Raw genomic sequence first — 26,350 nt, forward strand, 5'->3', positions numbered from 1 at the left:
AACACACCCAGCTAGTCAAGCTGAGCAGTTACTGAGTGCAAGATTTCAGGCATCAAGACAAGCCTTTTATAAACATTTTTATCCATCCCAGATGGGCAGAGTCAGGGGCAGTTCGTCAGTCCAGACCACATCAGGATATTGAGGGTTATCTGGGCTATAGGCTTTGTTAGGAACAAGTGGTCACATCAAAGCCATCTAAGGTCCTGCCACCTCTTTGCCCTTGTGGAGTTACAAGGCCATTATCAGTGAAACTAAGATACTGTCTGATAACAGCTATTCCTGAGAAATATTTAAATTTGTTCAAGGCCTATAAAAATATATGAAAGAATAGGAGGGGGTTTAATGGTATATATAAAGGGGTCATAATCTGAACTGAACGCAGGTCGACGTTTGGACTAGGACTATATCTTCAAACCTAAAATGTCAGTTCCTGTGACAAAGCATCGTTCTTTGTAGCTCAACAGCTCTCACATTCAGGGAAGGCAAGAAATATATCTGAAGAGAATGTTATCGACACTGCTTGGAAATTGCCATCTCTTAATTTGGTTATATGTTCCATAGTTATAGAGAAAGGTGTTCAGCCTCTACACGAGTCAAGTTCACAAAATATTAGCCCATCTTTTCTGTTTCCCAAACACTAGTGGTCCAGTTTTTACTTGGCTCACTAAACAATTGTTAACTCAAACATCTTTTTTTCTGAAAAATATAATTATTAATGATGTTGTGCTCTCACCATTTAGCTTAAATATGATTTGTTAAAACCACAATGGTGGCACCAGAGCCAACCAATTTTGCCTATCAGTTAAAAACCATCTGTTTCTACAACTTATTCACTTATACCCAGGAGCACAGATTCTGAAACCGCATGCATTGCAGATGCTGATATATGAAGTACTAATCCAAAAATTTGGATGCTTCTTTTATGATCTAGGATCCATCAACATCTATAATTTTGGCAGTTACTAAAACAAAAGAAGAATAAATACACTGTGACAAAATACTGCATTTGCAGCCTGTCTTGGCTCATAAAACTATCATTTGCATCCAGTCAGAATTCACACATATGTGCCAAATCAATTTGTTCACTAGTCACTAAATATAATGTTGGCCTAAATCAAAATGGCTTGGGATATGTAATATGAATGTATAAAACATTTTATGTATACAAATACCAGATATTTAGTGTGCACATATAGAGATCAAAGAGTAAACCAAAACATCCAGCAATTTGTACCATCTGTATTTTCTTACTACACATTTACCAGTATTTCGACCTTGCTTTATATAGAGTTGTTTAGTCCAATGAGTGCCTAGAATACAATCCTAACTTCCATTGTTGTTGTTGTTGTTGTTTAGTCGTGTCCGACTCTTTGTGACCCCATGGACCAGAGCACGCCAGGCACTCCTGTCTTCCACTGCCTCCCGCAGTTTGGTCAAACTCATGCTAGTAGCTTCGATATCACTGTCCAACCATCTCATCTTCTGTCGTCCCCTTCTCCTTGTGCCCTCAATCTTTCCCAACATCAGGGTCTTTTCCAGGGAGTCTTCTCTTCTCATGAGGTGGCCAAAGTATTGGAGCCTCAGCTTCAGGATCTGTCTTTCCAGGGAGCACTCAGGGCTGATTTCCTTAAGAATGGATAGGTTTGATCTTCTTGCAGTCGAAGGGACTCTCAAGAGTCTCCTCCAACACCATAATTCAAAAGCATCAATTCTTCGGCAATCAGCCTTCTTTATGGTCCAGCTCTCACTTCCATATATCACTACTGGGAAAACCATAGCTTTAACTATACGGGCCTTTGTTGGCAAGGTGATGTCTCTGCTTTTTAGGATGCTGTCTAGGTTTGTCATTGCTTTTCTCCCAAGATAACTCACATTAGTTTAATTCAAACATCAATGGTGAAAAAACATGTTGTATTCCAAATCATTATCACATCACTTATTTTTGTATTTTGTTTTTAATATTGGCAAACAATTAATTTCAGTAGACTAGAGTATATAAAAACCAGCGCACAACAAATGTCTACTTACTGTGATAAAAAGGGTCAATTAATTTTTCAGTTAAACACTATCAGTCATGATATGAATGATTTAAGCAAGCAAGATGCATTGAAACCAACTGCTCGACTGCTTTTTATATGCCGACCACTGCTTTACATTTCAGGTGCCCAGTTGAGGAATGAGAAATCATAATATTCTTAATAGTATTCTTGGTATCATGAAATGCGACACACTTGGTGGGGTAGTTGGACTATTATGAGAGCTACACAAGTTTATCCTTCAAACATCTTCCAAAACTGATTTTTAAACAGTAGCTTCAGTTTTCATAGCTTGTCATTTTCCTTTCTTAATTGTGAAATCATGGCATGACAATGACATCATTTGGTAAAAGATTCCATAATTCTATATACTAATCGCAGATTCTTTCTGGAAGTTTCAGTTCTTATGCAACCAAAACAGCACCATCCATGCACATGAGTGTGGGATCAGTAGGTTTGAGGGAATCCCAAGGTTTGCAGAAGTAAAGACTTTATGAAAACCACTCTAGAGGAGGATCCAAAAAATAGCCTAATGAGGAGTAATTGTGCTCAGTAGTCATATAAGTGTCTGAGGTGGGAGGAAAACCCAGAAAACTGGAGGCAATAAAACAAAATCTTCTGGCTGATTAGCTGGAATTCTGAATAGAAGTACTTCACACTGTAACATTTTGTTGCAGTAATATATTAGTGATGATTACCATCACAGTAAGTGCCACATTTTTAACATGTGGGGGGGAAATGTGCTGGTACTGCATACCCTTGATTACTCCCAGAAGGAAAGCATTGATTACATCAATACCTGCTACTTATACACGTCAGGCTAATTATGGTGCTGGAGGAGACTCTTGAGAGCCCCTTCGACTGCAAGAAAATCAAACCTATCCATTCTTAAGGAAATCAGCCCTGAGTGCTCCCTGGAAGGACAGATCCTGAAGCTGAGGCTCCAATACTTTGGCCACCTCATGAGAAGAGAAGACTCCCTGGAAAAGGATCTAGGAGTCTTGGTTGACCACAAACTTGACATGAGCCAACAGTGTGACGCGGCAGCTAAAAAAGCCAATGCAATTCTGGGCTGCATCAATAGGAGTATAGCATCTAGATCAAGGGAAGTAATAGTGCCACTGTATTCTGCTCTGGTCAGACCTCACCTGGAGTACTGTGTCCAGTTCTGTGCACCACAGTTCAAGAAGGACACTGACAAACTGGAACATGTCCAGAGGAGGGCAACCAAAATGGTCAAAGGCCTGGAAACGATGCCTTATGAGGAACGGCTAAGGGAGCTGGGCATGTTTAGCCTGGAGAAGAGGAGGTTAAGGGGTGATATGATAGCCATGTTCAAATATATAAAAGGATGTCACATAGAGGAGGGAGAAAGGTTGTTTTCTGCTGCTCCAGAGAAGCGGACACGGAGCAATGGATCCAAACTACAAGAAAGAAGATTCCACCTAAACATTAGGAAGAACTTCCTGACAGTAAGAGCTGTTCGACAGTGGAATTTGCTGCCAAGGAGTGTGGTGGAGTCTCCTTTTTTGGAGGTCTTTAAGCAGAGGCTTGACAACCATATGTCAGGAGTGCTCTGATGATGTTTCCTGCTTGGCAGGGGGTTGGACTCGATGGCCCTTGTGGTCTCTTCCAACTCTATGATTCTATGATTCTATCTAAAAGACCCTGATGTTAGGAAAGATTGAGGGCACAAGGAGAAGGGGACGACAGAAGATGAGATGGTTGGACAGTGTTATCGAAGCTACTAGTATGAATTTGACCAAACTGCGGGAGGCAGTGGAAGACAGGAGTGCCTGGCATGCTCTGGTCCATGGGGTCACAAAGAGTCGGACACGACTAAACAACAACAACAATTACTTACAGTTTTCTTCAATGCTGAATAATTTATTGCTTCTAATGTCTGCAGTATCTTACGTTTTCACATAATAATTACTTATCCACCTATTCTATCTACACATTTGTGCATGTATAGATTTCTCTCTCTCCCTTTCATGTGTCATTAGGAGCAATCCAGTCTCTTTACTTAGAAAAAAAGACACTCAAGATCTTGGGAGATCAGTACAATAGAAAACTCCTCCAGAGTTGTATAGCTTTGCTATGGTATCAGTATTTACCAAATCCAAACAAACAAAAAATATTCCACAAACCATGAGTATTATGTGAAGTTGTTAGCACAGTTGAGAATCAACTCTCAATAAATGCATTCCTATCCGTTCTTCCTTTAAATTATATAAGCACCTCAAACTGCATCCATTCCCATGAGGATTTGTAACCTGAATAATCTGGTACCTGTGCAAAACACCACAAAATAAACTCCTACTTTATTTTATCATTGATCTGCTTTATTTTCTATAAAATTTATAACCCACATTTTGAAGAAGTTCCTCCAAAAAAAGCTTCTGCATGTTCACACATATGGAAGATCATGAAACTGTTGTCCTAGAAGCTACTGAGATATTTGGCAAAAGTTAAGCAAAATTGCTCAACATGATGTATACCACAAATTTCCATTGCTTTCTAAAACTGCTTTATGCATTCAAGCAGGATGTACCTAAGATTTCACTTGAGTATTCACGCCTAAACAGCTGATTGGTATTTGTAATTTAATTTAGAAGATTGTTTAAGGGATGAGGATGTTTTTGTTTTTTCAAGGACCAACAGTTACTCATCAGTAAATCAAAATTCTGTTTTCATGAGTTTAAGACAGAACTGTAGCATGTGATCAGCATAAATCTTTGTGACATAGCAAAATATAATTTAAAGGAAACATTGAGTGACTTTTTTGAGAAAGGGTTGTTTCAATGTCTGGACAGTTCAGCTGAAGGAAACAGATGGAGGGGGACACAGTGTCTCCAACAGCATGCTATTATTGCTTTGTGCAGTTATAAATTTTTGCAAATATCTGGATCCAGTCATGGCTAGTCAGTGATGCTGGCAAGGATGGATCATTGGTTCGACTTGTTCTGATTGCTTTTCCAGAAAGTACAGAACATTTGGCTGTACAAAGAAGCAATCCACGTGAACGTGAATAGGCAGAGACCATCCAATGAAATGCAATTGACCTCCATGAAATTCATTATAAAACTGCGGTTTTAAAACCTTTCACCAAAGCTCTGTTTCTTTCAACTTTTTAAAATCAATGTGAAAGTGAAAGGTGATTAAATTTTGGAATTTTACTAATCACATTTTAAAGCTGTCTGCATTTGCATTCATCACCATTACTTGTGGCTGCAAAGAAATATTTCCTTTTTTTCTCTAGAATATCTCACAAGAAGTTTTAGAAATGTATGGAATGCTTGATTAAATTTAAATAGGTGCAGACAGGGGGTAAAACCTTCTTCCTTAACTCAAACACTCATACAAATGCTTTTAGGGTTTCATTTGGTTTCAGAGAGTTTATAATACATGTTACTATTTCCCATTTTGTGTTAAATTGCAACATGAGTCACATGGGTGTGGGTGTGGGTCTTACTGCCAGCATGATGCTACTATAATTTCAATGAGCAGGCTAACATCATGTTCACTTTGCATTAAAGTGGATGTTAATAGCATACTCTTCTTGATGCTAAGTAACTTTTATTGATTGCCATGCACCATGGAACTTACACCAGTATCTACATGGATTAGGCACCAATTTTCAATTCCCTGCACCACCCATCAGAGCCACTGATCAGTAAAAGAGTTGAAGGCAATTCAAGATGAGTTAATAACACCAGAGACTAAAATCCCCCTGGTCCTAGAAATCAGCTGTTTCTAGAGAGTCATTTCTGAATCACGGCATATTATATAGAAAGGTATCATGCATTTCCTCACTCCGGGCAACTGATGGTTGACAAACTAGACTCCTCGGTGGCTTCAGTTGGTCAGCGTGCTCAACCCCTGCTCTAGGTACTTGCTCTTTCTCCAGCAATTGCCGCCTAAACTGTGGGTGTCTGTGCTCACTGAATGTACAGCAAAGACACATTAATGACTTCTATACTAATCCATTAAGATCAAAGGGAGCATGTCCTTTTATTTCTATAGGACGGGGACTGCATCTCTACAAATGTGAACAGCTTCCCACAAAGTCTAGCATTAGGGAGCAACATGGAACAATTGGATAGAATATGTTTCCTCATGTAATAAAAATTGTGTGCACGCACATATATGACCATATGCACTTGATAAACTTCATTTTAATTATATATAAATTCATGGTTCCTCTTTTTTAAATGCTCCACTGCAGAAATTCTGGACCATTAAGTGAAAATTCTGGACCATTAACTGTGAATTGAAAAGTCACTCTTGATATAGAAACAAACAAACCAATTAGCCTGTCATCCTTAGGCACTTTAAAACAGAGCGAAGAGCCCCCATTAAATCAATGAGGTCCATCCTAAGGGTTCCACCATTAAGGTATCCCCCGCCCCCCAGTGAAACTCAACATGCCTTTTCTTGCTGCCAGAGTACTAACACCAAGAGAACAAAGGATCTGGTTAATGAAGCATCAAGAGGGCATATAAACTAATGCAAGAATTCGGAATTTATTCACACTATTGGGTTAAGGTTAACAACTGGCATACGGTATCAGTGCAACACTACCAAATCTTTACATTATTTAAAAACCTGATAGAAGACAAATAGCTCTGGTTATTTAGAGGTGAAAGGCTATCTGGATATGGCACAATTTTTCTCAGGCAAAGAAGATTTATGAAACAGAGCTACTAGAAAACAATAATGAATAAGACCGTCCTTGTAGGTGTCCAGAACCCACAGTTCTGTTGGTGTCACATCTTGTTCATCACTTAAATTTGTCTACATTTATTTTTAGAGGGCAAAATAAATCTGCAGAAAACCAGAATATCTACAGAAAGAAAACAGATTCTGTGGCTATCACTGTTTAGACCTTATTGACATTCTCTAAACTATTTAACGCTGCTTAATTTGCATACTTTACACAATAGCTGGCTGATGCCTTGGTTTTCTTTTTAAAACTTTGTGCAAGTTTTGAATTTTATCTAACAAGCTTAAATAAAATTAACAAAAGCTACATACATCTGGCACTATTGTCATTTAATAAAGCAAGATACAGAACATCTAGAAATTTAAAGTTATCTCTTACTACCTTTATAAACTCCAGGTCAGCATTAGCCTCATTGGTAGATGTGAGCCAGTTATTATTTCCCACTTTTATTCTATTTACATTGAGAATTATACTAATTTCACACACAGGGCAATCACAATAACAAATCCATAGTTATCCATACTTACCTTTTGCCTTGCTCTTTCCAGGCATAGGTCCACACTTAAAAGCTCCACATTTGAGTGTGTGTGGTTTTTTGTTTTGTTTTTGCCCCAGAGCTTTCCCTGTGAAAACCTATTCTTTAGTGCTCAATCAGAGCAATCATCAATTTGGGTTTTCTACAGATTGCCATTTGAACTTTAAGGAGTGTGTTTTCATGGGGAAAGCTCCAGAGCGCCCCCCCCCCACACAAGTGTTCAGACACGGAGCTTTAAAACACAGATAGTACCTGGAAAGAATGGAGTAAGAGTAAGAATGGAAAAGCCCTAAGATAAAGATTCTGCTTTTCACAAGTGTCTCTTGCCCTTCCCTAGGAATTCAGAATAGCGTACATGAGATTATCCCTCAAAATCATCTTGCAGTATGATTAGGCTGAGGGAAACTCACTTGTCCAAGCCTCAGCTATACCCAAGACAGAATTAAACCCAGGTCTACTTAATTTCCAGATCCATTACTCCACGGTGCCGTTGACTAATATATTACTAGATGAAATACACATCACAAATGAAATGATAACTAATGGACCTCAGTCAGGAGTTAACATGCATATTATTTAATGTGCAACATCAAAGGGCAATGAATTATACTAATACTTACAGTAGCATGTTCCCCTGAGTGGATTACCAAGGTATCTGTTTTCAGAGTCACAACTGCAGAAGAGAAAAGAAATAATCTGAGCATTATCAAATAACATAGCTAATTAAACTTTTTTGTATGTATGCAATATTTTGGCAATTAAACATACATAAGAATTTATTTAATTTCCCCCAGAAAATAAAGTGTGTTTTTGTTATTATTTATTCCATCTATAGCGGCAGATGGGGCTCATCAACCTGACAAGGTAGTCCATCTAGCAGAAGAAAAACTCTTGAGAGATACCTTCAGAAGAAGAAAAGGCTAAAGAGTAAACCCTATACAAATCTAGAGTGGAATCCTTAAGATGATTGGATGGCGCCTTGTCTGCCTCCTTCCAGCAACTCCTACAGACAAGGTGATGCCAAAAGTAGTGCTGTGCTTTCCTTTGGACCATATCAATAAGGCTAAGAGGAGGTCTTATTTTGTCATCTGGGCAGCTCCAGGACCTCTATACACACTGCCCAGGCTTGTGCTTTGGGGAGGTCACTTTGGTGCTGCTAATGTTGCTCCCTGTGCCATGCTGCAACCACTCCCCACCCAGTTACTGTATGGGGATTTGAACATGAGGACTCCTGCCACTAACTATTGCAGCACACTGGTTCTCATAACATTCATCTAATAATGATTATTTAAAAGCTATATAAGCAAATACAATAAAGAACTACAATAGTCATCCAGGCAGTATATAACAAAACCAGAGGCTAAAAGATCCCTCTCATGTAAGAAAGAATCTAATATCTTGTACAGTGGTACCTCGGGTTACATACGCTAAAGGTTACATACACTTCAGGTTACAGACTCCGCTAACCCAGAAATATTACTTCGGGTTAAGAACTTTGCTTCAGGATGAGAACAGAAATTGTGCAGCAGCGGCGCAGCAGCAGCAGGAGGCCCCATTAGCTAAAGTGGTGCTTCAGGTTAAGAACAGTTTCAAGTTAAGAACAGACCTCCAGAACGAATTAAGTTCTTAACCCGAGGTACTACTGTATTTCCTAATACAAAGCTGACTTTCCAGTTTAATTCACCTTCAGTACTCAAATACTGTCTTTTGACAAGAGGAGGTAAAAATGAAGAAAACATTTCATCTTAGCATCTGTCCTCGGAAAACTGATGGAAAGTATTGTTGAAGATAAAATAACTAAGCATACTGAAGAACAAGCCATGCTGAAGCAGAGCCATTGTGGATTTTGCAAGAGCCAGTCCTGTCTCACTATCCTATTAGAGTTCTTTGAAGCATATAGATACAGGTGATCCAGCTGACATAGCATACATGGACTTTTAAAAAGGCACCTCACTAAAGACTCCTGAGTCAGCTTAGCAGTCATGGAATGAGAGGAAAGGTCCTCTTGTGGATCAGGAATTGACAGCATAAAACAGAGAGTAAGAATATGGAAAGCAACTGAAAAAGTGTCGACGAGCCTTTAGTTACCACTGAAGCTGAAGCCCATCTGTTTGTGTCTTTCGGCAGGAAAGAGCTAAGCAAAAACATGCTTGCCTTGCATATGCACAACCTCATGGCCGATGCAGGTATGGGTGCCTTGGCTTATCCCAAAGCTTTAGAAGCATCCCACACTTAGGTCTCAAAGAATATGGAAATGCATAGAGGTGGGAAGGTAAATTTATCTCCATTTTCATTATGTACCTCTGTGTTGTTCATCTTAATACTGTACATCCCAATCAAATACATAGTACACTCATTTTATTCTAAAAAATTGTGAAAGATTAGCACAGAATGATTTTATGTAATAGCACAAAATATATAATCAGCGACATTTTTAAAATACAACCTGAATCTTTATTCAGGGTTTTTGTTATATGTTTAACTATTTTGTCTTCTATATGTCTCAAACAGCTCATTTGTTTATCTTCAAGGTTTGAAAAGGCAGCATAATAGTAAGTGAAGACTTCTATAGAATCAAGAAACCCCTAAATGAGCCCATTAGTGGGGCTATACTAGACTAAGAACTTTAAAGCCATTATACATCCTCCTTTACATTTCTTTACTTCGTAATGCCATCACTTATGATTAGAGTATACATATTTTATACAGCAAAATCAATTTGCTGGTAATAGCTCACTTTTCACTGCAACAATAAACTTCAGTTGCACCAATTTTTTATTTTGCTATCTTCAGCTACAATACTTTAGCAACTGCAAATAATACATGATGTATTCCTCACATTTTGTTTGCAAAAATGAATGACAGATATTTGTTTTCATAGATATTTTGATAGTAGAATCTACCACCATCTCTCAAACCTTTTTTTTTTTTTTTGGCAGAGATAACCCTCCCTCACCTCTGTTAAAAGATGAATACAAGCACAAACTAGTAGTCTCTCTACTTTTCCTTGCTTATATTGTGGAACTTCCATGATAGACAAGAATTGGTTTTGAAAATTTGTAGCTAGTAACAATATAGCGCACAGAATATATTCTCAATATCACATTCATCCATTCATTCATTCCCAAGTGAGCAGGAATACAACTCTTTCACTGTGTACATATGCTAGGCATATTCACCTGGTATCATCATCATTATCCTTTAAATGTCAAGTTGGTCCTGGTTTTTTGAGTTTTCAAAAGCAATTAATTGATCTATTTATTTCTGCTCTTTTACACGTTGTCTTGTTTATTTAGGAAATCTGTAAAAGTCCTCAAAGAGGCTAACAAAATGCATATAAAATACAGTAAAATACTCTTGTCAAAATACCATCAATAAAAAGCTGCAAATACAAGACAAAACCTTGGATCTAAAGGTGTAGTTGCATGAACAGAAGTCATTTCCATTTGTGCAAAGAGGGTTCCCAATTTTCAGCAATTCCCCCTTTCTGCTGCAAAGCTCTTGCCACATGCTATGCTGTTCTAGAGGGTCCACCAGCCTCCAAGAGCAGATTTTCAGGTTGTGCAGGTGACAGAAGAAAGGTGTGTGTGTGTGTGTGTGTGTGTGTGTGTAGCTAGCTCTTGAACAACACTTCATAGAACTCTACCACTGCCAGAATTTCTTCCAAAGTCACATTTCTGGAGCCAATTCAACATAAATTTGTAGCAGTAGCAGAATTAAAACTAATCAAATACCTCCGAAGATAGGAAGGCCCCCTTTCTGCTGAAGGCCCCTTCTGTTCAAATGGGTAGGAAATTGGCTCCAGAGCGAAATAATTAAACTCTGCCAGACTTGCTGTATTGTTGAGGTTGGGGACTGGCTATGCAGCTTTACTCACCTCCTAGACCTTGGCCACTAACTTACAGTGTACAGGTTCAGGGCTGCGGATAAGCATGTGGATAGGAAATTTAAAGACCAATTTCCCACACTATGCTGTTGACCTGCAGCACTTCCTCTCCATCACCACTTCCCTGTCCAGTTAGTACTTTAAGGCATTATGGGGGCTGCCAGTTTCCTTGAGCTCACAACTTGAATGTGACTAGTTATAGGTAGAAAATTAAACATATAGATCAGTGATCATTTGTCCTAAATGGCACTAATGAAATACTACTACTGCTTTGGCATGATACCAAAAAGTACATTTCCAAGGACAAATGCAACAGCATTTTTAAAATATTAACAAAATCTCTAGTTTGTTCCAATAATACCCAGTCTGTCAAACTCATTACCCTTCTGTTGACTGGCTATTAATAGTTATTCCTTAATATCTCTCTGAGTCCTTCTTGGGAGGTCAATATATAGGCCAGAAGAAAACAAATTGATGCATGTTTCATGCATACAAGGTGGTCACTATACCAACACCCTGTTTTATTTTCAACATATTTTCCATTTGGTTGGTTAAAGGACTGAGGCTTTTAACTATTCACTTGCATTTAGCATTGTAACATTATTTACTTGTAGTAACTAAGGTAAAACAAGTAGTGAGATACTGTGAATTTAAACAGTGTAAATTGATGGGATTTGTCAAATAACAATGTTGTCATTTGACAAATAGGCAGAATATATGTCTTCTGTTGACGGGTGTCAACAGAATTTAGAATTTAGAATGGAAATCTTTATATCTATGTTGCAGAGATTATTTTTATTATTTTAAACATTCACACCCCACCTTTACAGAATGAACCCAAAAAGGTTAACATCATAACTTACCAATTTTAAAAACAAATTGATAACAGTCTCCAGAAATGTAACATGTAACCATGAAAATAAGCTGGCTTTCAGAGGGACAATGTCAGTTTAAAAGTTATGCTTGAAAGTCTTATTTAAACATCCAGTATATATATAGTATTGAATATTTTATGAGTTCCTGAGAAAAAGGTATTGCTTTGTCCCTTAAGTGATTATTGAGAACCCCATGATTCCATATGCTCCCAACATACAGGAGATCCAAATCAGGATGCTTGTTTTTTTGGTCCCGAGCTCTCACGACAGCCAGCTGACTCGCACCAGAGCATAGGACCAAAAACCAGGAGATTCCTGGGTACAACCATAAGCCAAGAATGGCTTCTGTAATTCCGGGGTGTCCTGCTTAAATCGGGATGGTTGAGCAGTATATGATCAATTCAGGGGTTATTCAAACCAACTGCCATAAACTCCAGCTGAATGCAACAGCCAAAGAATCAAGCACAGCATCTGTATTTCTCAGGCACAAGTTGCAGGAATTTTAATATTATGCTAACTTATTTGTGATCCTGCAGTATCTATTCTCTTATCTATAATAGTTCATAAATCTATATAAAAAGAAATGTGCCCTAATGTGAAACCTGGATAGATTCCAAGCTACTTTGTCACACTAATATCATCTACTCTAAATAATCAAGGTGCCCCTTGGCCTTTCAATTCCCTTAAGCATACAGTACTTAAAAAGTGTAAGGTATAAAGTTTAACAGTTTTAGCTGGGAATTTCTAATAAAGGAAGAAGGAAGGGCTAATAATTCTTTCCATGTGGTATATGCAGCAGACAACAGCATCACACATAATTTTAATCAACAGTATGCAGATGTAATCTCAGAGCCTTTGTCTATAATCTTTGAGATTTCTTGGAGAACAGGTGAGGTCCCTGCAAACTGGAGGTGGACAAATGTTGTCCCCATCTTCCAAAAGGTGAAAAAAGTGAGCTTGATATGATACCAAGGAAAGATCCTTAAACAGATAATTCAGCAGTCGGTCTCTGAGCACTTAGAAAAGGATGCTGTGATTACTAAGACATACCATAGGTTTCTCAATAACAAGTTATGAGAGATGATTCTCATTTCTTTTTTTGATGGAGTTACAAGCTTGGTGGATCAGGGGAATGCTGTGGACATGGTGTCTCTTGATTTCAGTAAGGCTTTTGACAAAAGTCCCCCCATACTATTCTTGCAAGGAATATCTTGTGAGGAATTTACCACTGGTAAAATGTGAGCTGAATGAGGTAACTGTTACGGGGCTTTGTAGTTGATTAACTGACCGAACCCAAAGAATACTCATTAATGGTTCCTTGTCATCCTGGAAAAAATGGGACAAGTGGGGTGGCACAGGGTTCTGTCCTGGACCCATTGTTGTTCAACATCTTTGCAAATTATTTGGATGAAGGAATTGAGGGGATGTTCATCAAATTTGTAGATGACACTAAACTGGGAGGGGTAGCTAATGCTGCAGACAGAATCCGGATTCAAAATGACCGTAACAGATTGGAGAGCAGAGCCCAAACCAACAAAATAAATTTCAATAGGGGCAAGTGTAAGGTTCTGCACTTAAGACAGGAAGAACCAGCTGCACCAGTATAAGATGGGGTACCACTGGCTTACTGCTGTACATGTGAAAAGAATCTAGGGGTCTTGGTGGACCACAAGCTTAACGTGAGTCAACAGTGTGACGCACACAGCAAAAAAAGCTAATGCTATTATAGGCTGCATCAACAGAAGTACAGTGTCCAGATCAAGGAAAGTAATAGTGCCATTCTTTTCTGCCTTGCTCATAACACACCTGGAATCCTGTGTCCAATTCTGGGCACCACAATTTAAGAAAGATGTTGACAAGCTAGAACATGCACAGAGGAGGGCAACCAAGATGAACAAGGGTCTGGAAACCAAGCCTTATGAGGAACGGTTGAAGGGGCTGAGTATGTTTAGCCAGGAAAAGAGGAGACTGAGAGGTGATATGATAATCCTCTTCAAATATCTGAAGGGCTGTCACATGGAAGAGGGAACAAACTTGTTTTCTCTTGCTCTGGAGGGTAGGACCTGAACCAATGGCTTCAAGTTACAAGAAAGCAGATTCCGATTAAACATCAGGAAGAACTTTCTGACAGTAAGAACTGTTCAACGGTGGAATGGTTTCCCTCAGGAGGTTTGTACTCTCCTTCATTGGAGGTTTTTAACCAGAGGTTGGATGGCCATCTGTCATGGCTGCTTTAGCTGACATTTCTGCATGGCAGAGGCTCACTAGATTATCCTTTGGGTCCCTTCCAACTCTACAATTCTTTGATTCTATGAATGAATGCATCAGATGTGAGGAACATGCTGTCCTACAGATGTTACTGGACCACAACTCTCATCATGCATGATCAGTGGCCAAGCTGGTTAGGGCTGACAGGAAATAGAAATCATCCAGAGGACCACAGGTTTCCCATCCCTTGCATAAATCAACAGCAAAACTTTCCTTGGTTTTCCACACATGTAGACATGTAAGAAAAGGTGATCTCTAGATAAGAGAGTATAGAATTCAACACTTCACTTAGCACAATCATTAGCTTTTCTCCAAGTCTATGTCTATCCTCACTGCTTCCTTCTTTCCTTTACCTTCCCCTTCTGTTTCTTACCCCAAGGAAGTGAATAAAAGATACGAATCAATGTCAAAAATCAAATTCAACCATTATGTTAAAGTATACAGCTGTCCAGTAGCAAAATCTGTATTTCTGGCTGAACAATCCATGTTCTCTAGTAAATAATTCAGTATTACAAAAGTCATGGATTTTCACATCCCTCTGTTGTAGTAGTTCATACAAGATACTACAAGTCCAACAAATATTTGCTAATTTTGCCCCACAGATACACACAGAGATTGTTAAAATAAGAATTATTGTATGTTAATGTATTTCTAGAGGATGAAGGATCAATCACTGGACAAATCATTATGAAGAAAATGTTTTCAACCAAGTTTCTAAATGATATGATTAAAAATGTAATACAAAATGAGTCAGAGTATCTTTTTCCAGACACACTAAACCAAACAGCAAGCAAGACACAAAACACAGATTTGGAATGAAATATTTATAAGAGGTTTCAAAGAAGTAAACATAATAAATACGTTTAAAATGACATCCAACTATTATCCCAATTTATGTAAATTGTGACAATGCATTTTAAATAAGCATTTCAAAAACAAATCACCAGGAAACTTTCAAGTATTGCTCTAGAGCTAGTATCTTTTAGCATATTATTGTTCAAGATGGTCTTTCATTTGATTCTGTGCATCTTCCTCTCTGCCTACTTCGTAATAGCTATGGCTCATGATGAGGCACTTTGGCATCACTATTATATAATGTTTCTCCTTGATGTTGAAATTTCCTCATCACAGCAAATGAAAATTAGAGTATCTAAGTGCTGCAATATAAAGATTCCTAAACTGGCTGCTGGGGAAGCTAATTTGCAAGTGCTAAAAATCAATCTTTCAGATATTGATACATAAAGTAAGCAGTAGCCTACAGAAAACAGTAGGCTCCATTTTGTGTTGTCTCACTGGCTTACCTCATTAGCAAGAAATATGAACATGGCTTATATTTAACAAGGATTCCCCAGAATTCCTCTAAGCTCAGAAGATGCACAAGTTGCAGTGGATATTGTGGGGAGAGGGCCTTCTCAGCATTGGTGCCCATGAGTAGAACCTCATTTGTGGAGTGGCTAGGAAGACTCCCCTTGGTGCCTACCTTAATAGCATTTCAATGCAGGCCAAAGATCATTTCATTTTCCTAAGCATTTTAAATGTGAAAAATTAATTCTGTTTTTATGATGCTTTTTAAAAAATCTGCTACTTTTAGATTTTATTGTAATACTATATTCTTTTTACATTTATTTACGTATGGGTTATGCAGGAATAAACTAACTAGGTCCCCAGGTTAGCGGGTACACCTCTCAATAGGTACGAATCTTGTCATCCATTGTTTTCATCCTCTGTTATTGTTGTTATAATCCTCTATGTCATATTATATTTACTTTAAACTAGACGGAAGAATAAAGAAGATGTGATGCCGCAGGACATTGCTTGGATCTCCCAACTTTTTGGGTGGAGAAGCACAGGGAAGGTCCAATTTTGATTGGGAGAAGTGGAGTTTGATCTGTTCCTCCTTGAAAGTGGAATATATCTACACATACTATAAAGGGCAGCATTCTACTTTTTTGGCAAGTGATAGATTGGGGAAATGGTGTGAGGAGGAAGCGCTTAATTACCGTATTTTTCGCCCTATAGGACGCACTTTTTCCCCTCCAAAAATGAAGGGGAAATCTGGGTGCGTCCTATGGGGCGAATGCAGGCTTTCGCTGAAGCTTGGAGAGCGAGAGGGGTCGGTGCACACCGACCCCTCTCGCTCTCCAGGCTTCAGGAAGACATCTGCAGCCTAGGCAGCCCTGCGGGAGGTCCCGCAGGGATGTCTAGGCTGCGGATAGCAGCCTGCTTCCCGGAGCGTCGGGCGCCCTGAAAGCAGAGCGCCCGGCGCTTCGGGAACACATCCGCAGCCTAGGCAGCCCTGCAGGAGGTCCCCGCAGGGCTCCCCACGCTGCGGATAGCAGCCTGCTGCCTGGCTGGCGGGGCGCCCTGAAGGAGTTCCCTGCAGGGCTCCCCACGCTGCGGATAGCAGCCTGCCGCCCGGCGGGCGGGGCGCCCTGAAGCAGAGCGCCCCGCGTGCCGGACAGACATCTGCAGCATGGGGAGCCCTGCAGGAGTTCCCCGCAGGGCTCCCCACGCTGCGGATAGCAGCCTGCCGCCCGGCGGGCGGGGCGCCCTGAAGCAGAGCGCCCCTCGTGCCGGGCAGACATCGGCCAGCCCCACAAGCTTGGGGGACAGCAGGGAGGCGCAGCGCCGCCATCCCGCTGTTCCTCGACCTGGTTCGGTTTCCCCGACCTGCTTTTGGGGGGGAAATAAAGGGGGAAAATTTTCCTTTATTTCCCCCCCAAAAAACTAGGTGCGTCCTATGGGACGGAGCGTCCTATGGGACGAAAAATACGGTACCCATCTCCCACACTGCCAATGTTCTAATAAAGAGTGGAGCCTATTGCAATTGTTATAAACTAGAAAGAAGGCAATTGTGGTTCTCCAGCATCACAACTGTTTGATCCCAGACAATCAATGGCAACACCGAGCTAAATCTTATCCATCAACAAAGACAATATTTCCAATGGATCATACAGCTGCAAGCATCTGGTGTGGGGCAACTCACTCACAGGCTTGTCATTGTGGGCAAAGTTTGTCTAAGGAAAAGGCCCTAGTAATACAGAAACATTTTGCAGACTTTGTTGCATTGGGCAGTAAACCACACACAAATCCAGAGTGGAGTCCTTAAGGCAGGTGGATAGTGTCTTGTATTGCCTCCTTCTGGCAACTCCTGCAGTCAAGCTGGTGCCAAATGTATTTCTTTCTTTTCCTTTGGACCACATCAATAAGGCCAAGCCGGGGGGTGTGGGGGTGTGGTGGTGTCGTCTGGGTGGCCCAGGACCGCCATACATACTGCCCTGGTGAGGTCACTTTGGTGCTGCAAACATAGCAAAATCAATGCAGGAGGCAGCAGTTATGAGTTATAAGCTCAACTTGAATGGAATACGGTACAAGTGCTATGGGTTGTCTTTGTTGGTGGGAGAAATCATTGTGTCTCACTGGTGAGGTTAATAATAATAACAGTAATTTATTTATACCCCGCCCATCTGGCTGGGTTTCCCCAGCCACTCTGGGTGGCTTCCAACAGAATATTAAAATACAATGATTCATCCAGTATTAAAATCTTCCTTAAACAGGGCTGCCTTCAGATGTCTTTTAAAAGTCTGATAGTTGTTTATTTCTGTGACATCTGATGGGATGGCGTTCCACAGGGTAGGCGCGACTACTAAGAAGGCCCTCTGCCTGGTTTCCTGCAACTTCACTTCTCGCAGTGAGGAAACCACCAGAAGTCCCTCGGCGCTGGACCTCAGTGTCCAGGCAGAACGATGGGGTTGGAGACGCTCCTTCAGGTATACTGGGCCGAGGCCGTTTAGGGCTTTAAAGGTCAGCACCAACACTTTGAATTGTGCCCAGAAACGTACTGGGCACAATCCGCCTTAAGCTTGGCAGCCGCCAGTCAATAAAGTGTTGACCCACCACTGTCCACCTGCTTCAGTGGGTGCTTGGAGCTCAGAGTATCACTTGACAAGAGGACTGAACTACTGCACCAGCAAAACAGAAAATAAACCAATCTTCTTTCACCTATCAAGCTGGAACATCAGGACCATGTGTCCTGGCTTGTCCACTAACCTGTGGCAGGTCAACAACTTTTCTGAACCGTAGGCCCAACAGAGGGCTTGTGGGAGTGGTTAGGTGCAGGTATACAGAAGAATGATGCCTCAAACACCAGAGTGATCAATTCTAGTGCTTTATTAAAGAAGGGTATAGACTTACAGCCTGCCAGGTCTCCTAGGCATTACATGTGTAGAAGATGGCCATCACTGGCCATGAGCTGAAAACGCTTAACATTGACATTGCCACTGTAGAGAGGACCAGAATCACTTTGACTGGCAGCCTCTGAGAGAAGAACTACACCTTTTTCGGCACAGAGGACATCCAGAAGAACCATGTATCCATGGCGTAGATTTCACAGTGAAGAACTCTTTTCTGTCTGCAATAGAAACAACTGAGGGCTCAAAACATTTGCTTTTCCTCTGCCTCTCAACCACCTCCAGTCCAGTTAACATCTCAAGCTTCTACACACAACTCTGAACTGAGCTTGTGTCTGCCTCAATCAGTCTACCTAGTCCCTTTCTTTTTGCCTTCACTGTATGATTGTTGAAACACCTGAAACTTCTAAACACATCATAAATAACAGGCTCTAAGGACAATTAAAGACTTTTATCTTTATTTGAATTAAATTAGTTCTGCATGCCAAAATCAAAACTAGTGCCATGTCATAATAATACAAGCTCTTCCTAAGCCAAACATATTAACATCTATTTTTAGTAGTTGTATTTAGACATTTACTTTTTCTTTCCCCCTTTTTAAATAAAAAAAGTATAAAACTGTTAGCTCTGAAGTCACACAAGTACAGCAATGCTGTAAAACAGCTTTACTTGTTTTCAGCTCAGTTGCATTGCACTGGCCTTTTAAAAAGGACTTGCTTTATTCACAAGCACTTTTCTTTGCAAATGCAGCCCTTCACGTCCCACTCAATCCTGCTGTGGAAGCCCCCCCCCCCAACTTTCAGGAGCAGATAAATGGGCAGTGAAAAGAACTGTAGTGGAACCCCCTACCCCCACTTCACCCCCATAAAAGCCTTCTTGCATCTAAAAGCTTCCCGGTTCAGGATTTTAGCTTCAAAAACTACCTTCAAAACAAAGATATGCAATAATAATAATAATAATAATATTTGGAATGTAACAAAGTGCACTCTGAGTTAATGCCACCTCAAGCACTGTCTCCAGTGATGGATGAGGACTACTATATAGGAAAACAAATATTTTGTATAAAATCAGTAGTGAAATAGCTGAAGGGGAAATTGCTTCTGGGAAAGGAAAACCTCTCTTGGCAAGTTCTGCATGAAAACATTCCAGAGAATCCACTCTATCATTATTTAATGTTTGCAGAATATTCTACAACCACACAACAAACTCTTCTTTGGTCTGGTTTACATAGCAAGTAGCTTTTGTTTTAAGAGCTGTCAGATTAATGTGTTCATGTATATATTCTCAATATCATTCAGGGGCAAAATCATTTTCCTTCATTCTGCTAAAGGATGTAGCAGCTTTGAACACAAGTTAATTTTTAATGTAAGGACATGTTCTTCATGCTTACAATTTAATATTACTTGTTTCCAGGGGCAGTATGTTCCATTTTGCTGCCTGAGGCAAAATGTGAAGGTGTCACAATTCTGCCAGCCCCACGAAGCCTCCTTTATCTAGGTTACGCAGCGGAAACCAGAAATCTCACAGGAAACTGCCACCACTGCTGATGCCACTTCTCCACAACTGCAGAGGCGGCAGGTTGGGTGGGACACCTACAAGCGGCACTAACTTGTAGGCTTCTGCCACTTGAGGCGGTTGCCTCAGTCTGCCTCATGGGCTAACAGGCTCTGCTAGATAGCATGCCAAAATATGCACAGTTCTCCATGTTAAACAGTTTAAAGAAGAATATAAATACAAAACTATGCTACAAAAAAAAAAAAGCTTTATGCACAGTTCCCTTCTCCAACTTTTTTTCTCACTCCCCCCCCCAAAAAAGAAAAGACAGCAGGGGAAGACAACGGGAGTTGGGGGGACGGGGACTAATCTAATGGCTACACCAAAGAATGTACATAGGAACCTAGGTACCATTAGTCCATCTACTTCAGTATTGTCTGCACTGACTGATAGTGACTCCCCAGAGTTTCAAGTGAGGGTCCCGCTCAGTTCTACCTGAAGATACCAGGATAAGAAAAGAGGATGAAAACAGAGTCCTTGGTTGAATTTTACTCTAATTTGCATTCTCACAGTAAGCCCAACCCCTGCTTGAAGTGACAGAACAGACAAAATCATAAACTGAAGGCATAATGGAATATTTTGTGTTTGATCTACACATCATCCATTTTTAACATTTGTACTGCAGAGACTCTTTGAAAAAGGCATTTTAAAATGCATCAAAATTGGTGATGGGAAAACTTTCCTCTGGTCAGCTTGAAACTAGCTCTTTAAATTACAGTGTTATTCAGAGACCTCAGCGTGGGTGGTACGCATATTTCCCCCCCAAGAGTTCTCTCCAGGCTCAAATGGTTGCCATTAGATATTACTGCTTGCCCAAATAAAGGGAATTAAGCTCTTTAAGAGCTCCACTTGAATGCTCTAAGATCTCAGTTCCCATGATTGTCTGCTATTGCATCCTATCCCAGGGAGTGGGAAGTTGACCTTCCTGTTCAGTACAAGGTAGCAAGTGGTGGCCCCTTGGAGCTCTAATTCTTTCCCTGCAGTTCATAAGAATTTGAATAGGCTGTCAGCTCCCCTGCCTGAACTTTTATGAAATCCTAGCTCCTACATCTTATAATACTGCCTTACTGGTTTCAATTATCCCTCAAAACGCCATCTGCTTTTGCCAAAATCCCTGCATAATTATCACAGATTTGGTAGCCATCACAGGGTGGGCTTTAAAATCTCTAGTGAGCAAAGCCAGTGAAATTGCTGGGCCCTGGAAATGTGCATTATCTCGTGTTGTCTGACCAAGCAAGATGAAGCTTAGCCATTTGACTATGCTGAATCTTAGGCAGAACATCTTTTCCTGCTCTCTTTTCCTGCCCATTACAAATCCCTAATTCCTTGACTTTTTTAGATTATGGTGGTGAGGTGAAACACGTTGTTCCACAAAGGCTGTGTAAATTAAATAATTTAACTAAGATGAATCAAGAGTCTTCCCTGTGGTTGGTTCCAGATAAGCTCTAGGGATTGCAGAACTCTCATGTTGAAAGGGTTAGAAGCTTTCTTATGCTTGCCTATAGATCCCTGGAATCTTAAAAATAAGTTTTTAGGAGCATGTATGATCAGCTCTGTACTAGCAATGATTAGTGTCCTTGACTTGGACAATAATTAAATTAAAATCATGTTCTGAGCATGTGCAAAAGCTCATTCTACATCCCAACCCATTGAAGTATTTATGAGGATAACAATGCACAAATGGGATGCTTCTGATTATTACAAGATGGCTAACTTGCAATTAGAAACTTGGGGGGGTGTTCATTTACATCAGTGGCACACACACCATGCATATATAAAATGAACTTAATCTGATTTATGCAAAAGTTTTAACACCTATTTCCATTCTATAAATACTGGCAATCAATTAGTTTCACTGAACACACATTGGAAAGGTTGAAGGGATCATCTACACAGGGACTACAGATAGTTTTCTAAGCAGAAAATAGTCCTTTCATTGTTGTTCGTATGACACAGGTGTAAGAGCTAAAGCTCTGAAGGCAGCATTCTGTTAATAGGGTCTTTCATCAGTAGGTTCACATACCCCTGAGATCTTTCCAAAGTGTCTCCTTGAAGACATGATGGTTTCTAAGAAAATAGTCCCCATTGTGTGCATGGAAATACTTTCAACATATGTACTGGGGAAAATCTTGGCCAAAAAAAGTCAGAATTTGTTCCAATATTTAGTGCTACTTTCTCTAAAAATGCAAATCTAAGGGCCAACCTATATGTGACATCAGGAAACTTGTGATAAGATTTCCTGTGTTTCCCCCACCCACAAAGGTCAGCGTAACCACAAGCTGCTCAAATTGTTTCCCTGATTCCTTAATTGCTGCCCAATCTGTTATTTTCCCCAAGGAAAAAATTGTAGGTATAAAGCAGAACGAATAGCTATAAGGGCAGGTAATCCAGATCAGGAAGCTGGGGAAAGGGCTAACTACTCGTTCCTGAACATTCCAACCCCAGTCTGACTTGTGGTGCTGGGCAGCTGCTTTCACCTTGTAGGGGACAAGTAAATCTCCTAACCATAATAGCGCTATTAGCTATTTCCCCCTTTTAAAACATATGAAATAATATATATTAAAGAGGAAAGTTCTACTGTGATTAAACCAATTTCTTATTTGAAGGACTAATTACCATGTGCTATAGGAGGGCAATGGCGAAGTTCAAATGATTGGATCCCTGTGGATAAAGATTTCACTCAGACTGTTATGATTGTGATTAGACTTAAGTCTTGGAGAAGCATTAGTCATGGGCTATATCAACAAGGTCATTAGGTCCCCTAGGGTATCATCTACATAATTCTGACAAGAAAATTAGTTTTATTAAGCATTCAGATTGCCTTATGGATCAATTTTCAAACTACATAAGCATGGAAATATAAATAAAACCAGAACCTGACCATTAAAGTATCCAAACTTTCAGTTTCCAGGTATTTTCTAGGTTATCTAGTTAAATAAAGTTATAGTTAGACATTTTAGACATATACAGATTTTTTTAAAAAATAAAAATACACACACCCCACAACCTTTCCTTTTTCAGACACTCGCATAAATCATTCAACCTTCAATAAGGAAGATACAATCACCACAAAATCTACCTCTGCATAAAAACAAACAGCTAACACCCAAGATAATGTGGGCAATGAGTGTAGCCAAGAACACCATTTCAACAATAAAGCAAAAACATACTGGCAGCAGTACAATCAACCTCATCTCCTGCACACCCACACCAAACAGGATACTGCTGTTTATGTTTTCCCATTCTGAGAGCTGAATAGCTTGGGAGAGTTTCTATCACATTCCCTGAGTTCTCAGGGGGAAGACCCAAATACACCATACTTTATACTGTGTATTTTATTGAATGTAGTCTCAGACACTGCTTCCTAGAAACAGAGGAACTAACACCAATTAATCTGTTTATTTCTATAGAATTGCTTTTGACATTGACATATTATTATTATTATTATTATTATTAATACTAATATTAAACTTGTGGAAAACATCCTACTCGCATGGTATTAATAGGAAGCTACCTTATACTTGAGTCATACTACCAACTCTAGCTAGCTCAGTATTGTCTTCAATAACTGGAAGTGGGTATCCATGATTTTATACAGCAATCTTTCCCTGCCCCATCTAGACATAACAAGGATTGAACATAGAACAGCATGAAGACAAAGCATATGTGCTATCATTGCCTGAGTCCACCCTCTCAATGAACAGCTACAAGCATTTGTAGCTGTTTTCCCCACATGTAAATGGTGTCATGATCTTGTCTGAGTTGGTAACACTGATGAAATGCTGCTCACACAAGTAGACCAGTCACAGAATGTTCCTAATGATAATTCCCTCTTTCTAATTCAAGTCTTTGCTTGCTCTTAAACATGTAGCCAAAACCACACAACCCTTACACATAAGGGAGTTATCGGCACACTTGGGGTAGCTCTGAGGTTTGCAGGGGTTGAACACCTGCCCTCCAAGGTAATTTGTTTCAGGCTAAGAGGCTACTGCAACACAAAAAGTTGAATGCTAAGCAACTGGTGATAGGACAATAAATATTTCCCACAAGAATTGCCAATCAGGGCAACACGTCTGGAGTCCATTCCATACCTGAGTATCCCACATGCAGTATAGAAGTGGAACAACTTAATGTTAAAAGATGCATATGAATGTTGATAAGGTTACAGGTAGGACAATGCCAGACAGAAGAAAGTTTTTGATTGTGGTTAGATGCTTGTGTTGGCAAAAAAGAAAATCAATCAGATTCATGCACCCAGAGTTCTTGTACCTCTCAGTCACAGGATATATTTTCTCTTTTCAGTGAGAAAACCCAGTTGAAATCCAAGTTTTTGTGCTTGCAAGTGACAGTTCCTCCTCCCACCTATATGCAAAGGAAATGGTGTCTGGGACAATGCCTGAACATGGAGGCTTGTAACTGAGAAGAGTTTCATTCCAATGGTATTTTATATATTTTTATATCAAACCTTGAGAATAACAACCATCAGAGCATAGTACTTAAAATGAAGTCATTTTATACCATTATTTTTTATTGTGTAGAGTTGAGTTCTATTCTCATATCTCTATAACCTTGCTTAATGATCCTGGGGTTAAAGTTCTGTCTTTTCTTTTTCTCTCATCTGAATAGTGGAAGTCCAATTTACACTATGCTAAGTTTATTAATGTCAGCCTAATCATTTTGATATATATGGAAGGAGTAGGCTGCAACTGGCATCTTTGTAGGCAATTAAAAAAGGCAGTAAGGTCAAAACAAATAGTATCTATGCCAGAATGAATGGATTTTAGTACCAATTAAGAATTTCTCAAATAAATATCAGCACACAAGTGCAAAACTAAAGGAAATCAGAAAAACGTAACAAAGAAAGGTTTGCTTTTGCCCATTTTGTATTTGTCAAAAAGTGAAACCAGTTTCTTATCACTGCCTAATTACTACAGGCCCGTTATGTAATGGCTTTCTTATACATTTGAAGAGCACCAGAGCAAGTGGTATTAATGATAGCAGGCAACAAGATGGAAACGTAACATGAAAGGCTACTCTCTGTCTTCAAGCAGAAAGATGAACACTATAGCTAAAACATTCTTTATTCACACTTCACACTACTGCCTAAAAGAGAGGGGGAAAGGGTAATGAAAATAGCAGTAGGTTGATGCACACTGCATCCATTAGAGGCCATAAAAAGAAAGCATTTCTTTGCTACTCCAAGAGCTTACTAATAAACACATCCTTTCACCAATACCAATCCAACTTAGTGTTTCTTTATTAGCTCCTTTTGTTCCACTTTCCGAATACGAATGTCAGGGACTGGAAGGACTCTGACCAGTGTCTAACAGAGGCAAGAGGCCAGGGGATTGACCTAGAAGAGAAGGCCAATGATTTATATGGTTTGGTGCCACCCATAAGGCAGAAGCGGCGGGGTGTGTGTGTAATGGTCACAGCCACCTGAGTCAGAGATGAGTGTGCAGGAAGTGTCAAGAGGAAAAGGCTGTACAGGTGAGGGACACACCAGTTGAATCCCTTCCCTTCCCTTCCCTTCCCTTCCCTTCCCTTCCCTTCCCTTTCCTTTCCTTCCCTTCCCTTCCCTTCCCTTCCCTTCCCTACCCCACTGAATCCTAGAACCAGGAGGGGTGATGGCTTCCATGTAGGAGAAGCCTCAGGCTGCACACGCACACCCTGTCAAATGATGGTACATAAGTTGGTTAGGAGGCAACTGCTCCTCAGGGCACAGACCTGAGGACAGCTGCCTAGAGGCTAGAAGTGTGTGTACATATGTATCTTGGCCATCCTGGGAGTTTGTGTGTTTGTCAATACAGAATTAACCCCTTGGCTGGGGGTGCCTAGGAAAAATGATAGAACAGACTTGAGAGAAGGAATGCTTCCTCACCCCTTCCCAGCTGTCCTTCTGTTTGTGTGTGTGCATGTGCCAGAACATACAAGCAATTATTAAAATCACAGTTTTCCAAGCAAGTTTAAAATCACAAGCAAGACAATTTACCTGCTTCCCAAGAATTAGAGAGCAACATAAAAGACATTCCTCTAGTTTGTATTTTTTTAATATCTGACTTAGTATAGCTGCATTTTAAAATAAAAAGGATGGTATTCAACTAAACTTTACTCAGAGTAAACCCACAGAAATTAATGGATCAAACTTAGTTATGTTCCAAAGAAAGAAAGAAAGAAAGAAAGAAAGAAAGAAAGAAAGAAAGCTCAGAGTCTAGGGCATCTGCCCAGGGCACCACTCCAGACTTCCTTATTCACATATATGGGTTCAAGGCCCTGTACT

The 26,350-nt window shown here is 40.0% G+C and overlaps 1 protein-coding gene across 3 annotated transcripts in view; it reads right to left on the reverse strand.

Annotated features, from left to right (window-relative positions):
- The window catches only part of ATRNL1 (attractin like 1), a 498,126-nt gene that overhangs the window by 300,496 nt on the left and 171,280 nt on the right, over positions 1-26,350 (reverse strand). For all 3 annotated transcript variants that reach the window (XM_053389095.1, XM_053389093.1, XM_053389094.1), the window contains one exon: positions 7,918-7,970. In XM_053389095.1, coding sequence (XP_053245070.1) covers positions 7,918-7,970 — 53 coding nt within the window. The remainder of the gene's footprint in view (positions 1-7,917; positions 7,971-26,350) is intronic.

The sequence above is a fragment of the Podarcis raffonei genome, chromosome 5 (assembly GCF_027172205.1).
Source record: "Podarcis raffonei isolate rPodRaf1 chromosome 5, rPodRaf1.pri, whole genome shotgun sequence".
Classification (NCBI taxonomy): domain Eukaryota; kingdom Metazoa; phylum Chordata; class Lepidosauria; order Squamata; family Lacertidae; genus Podarcis; species Podarcis raffonei.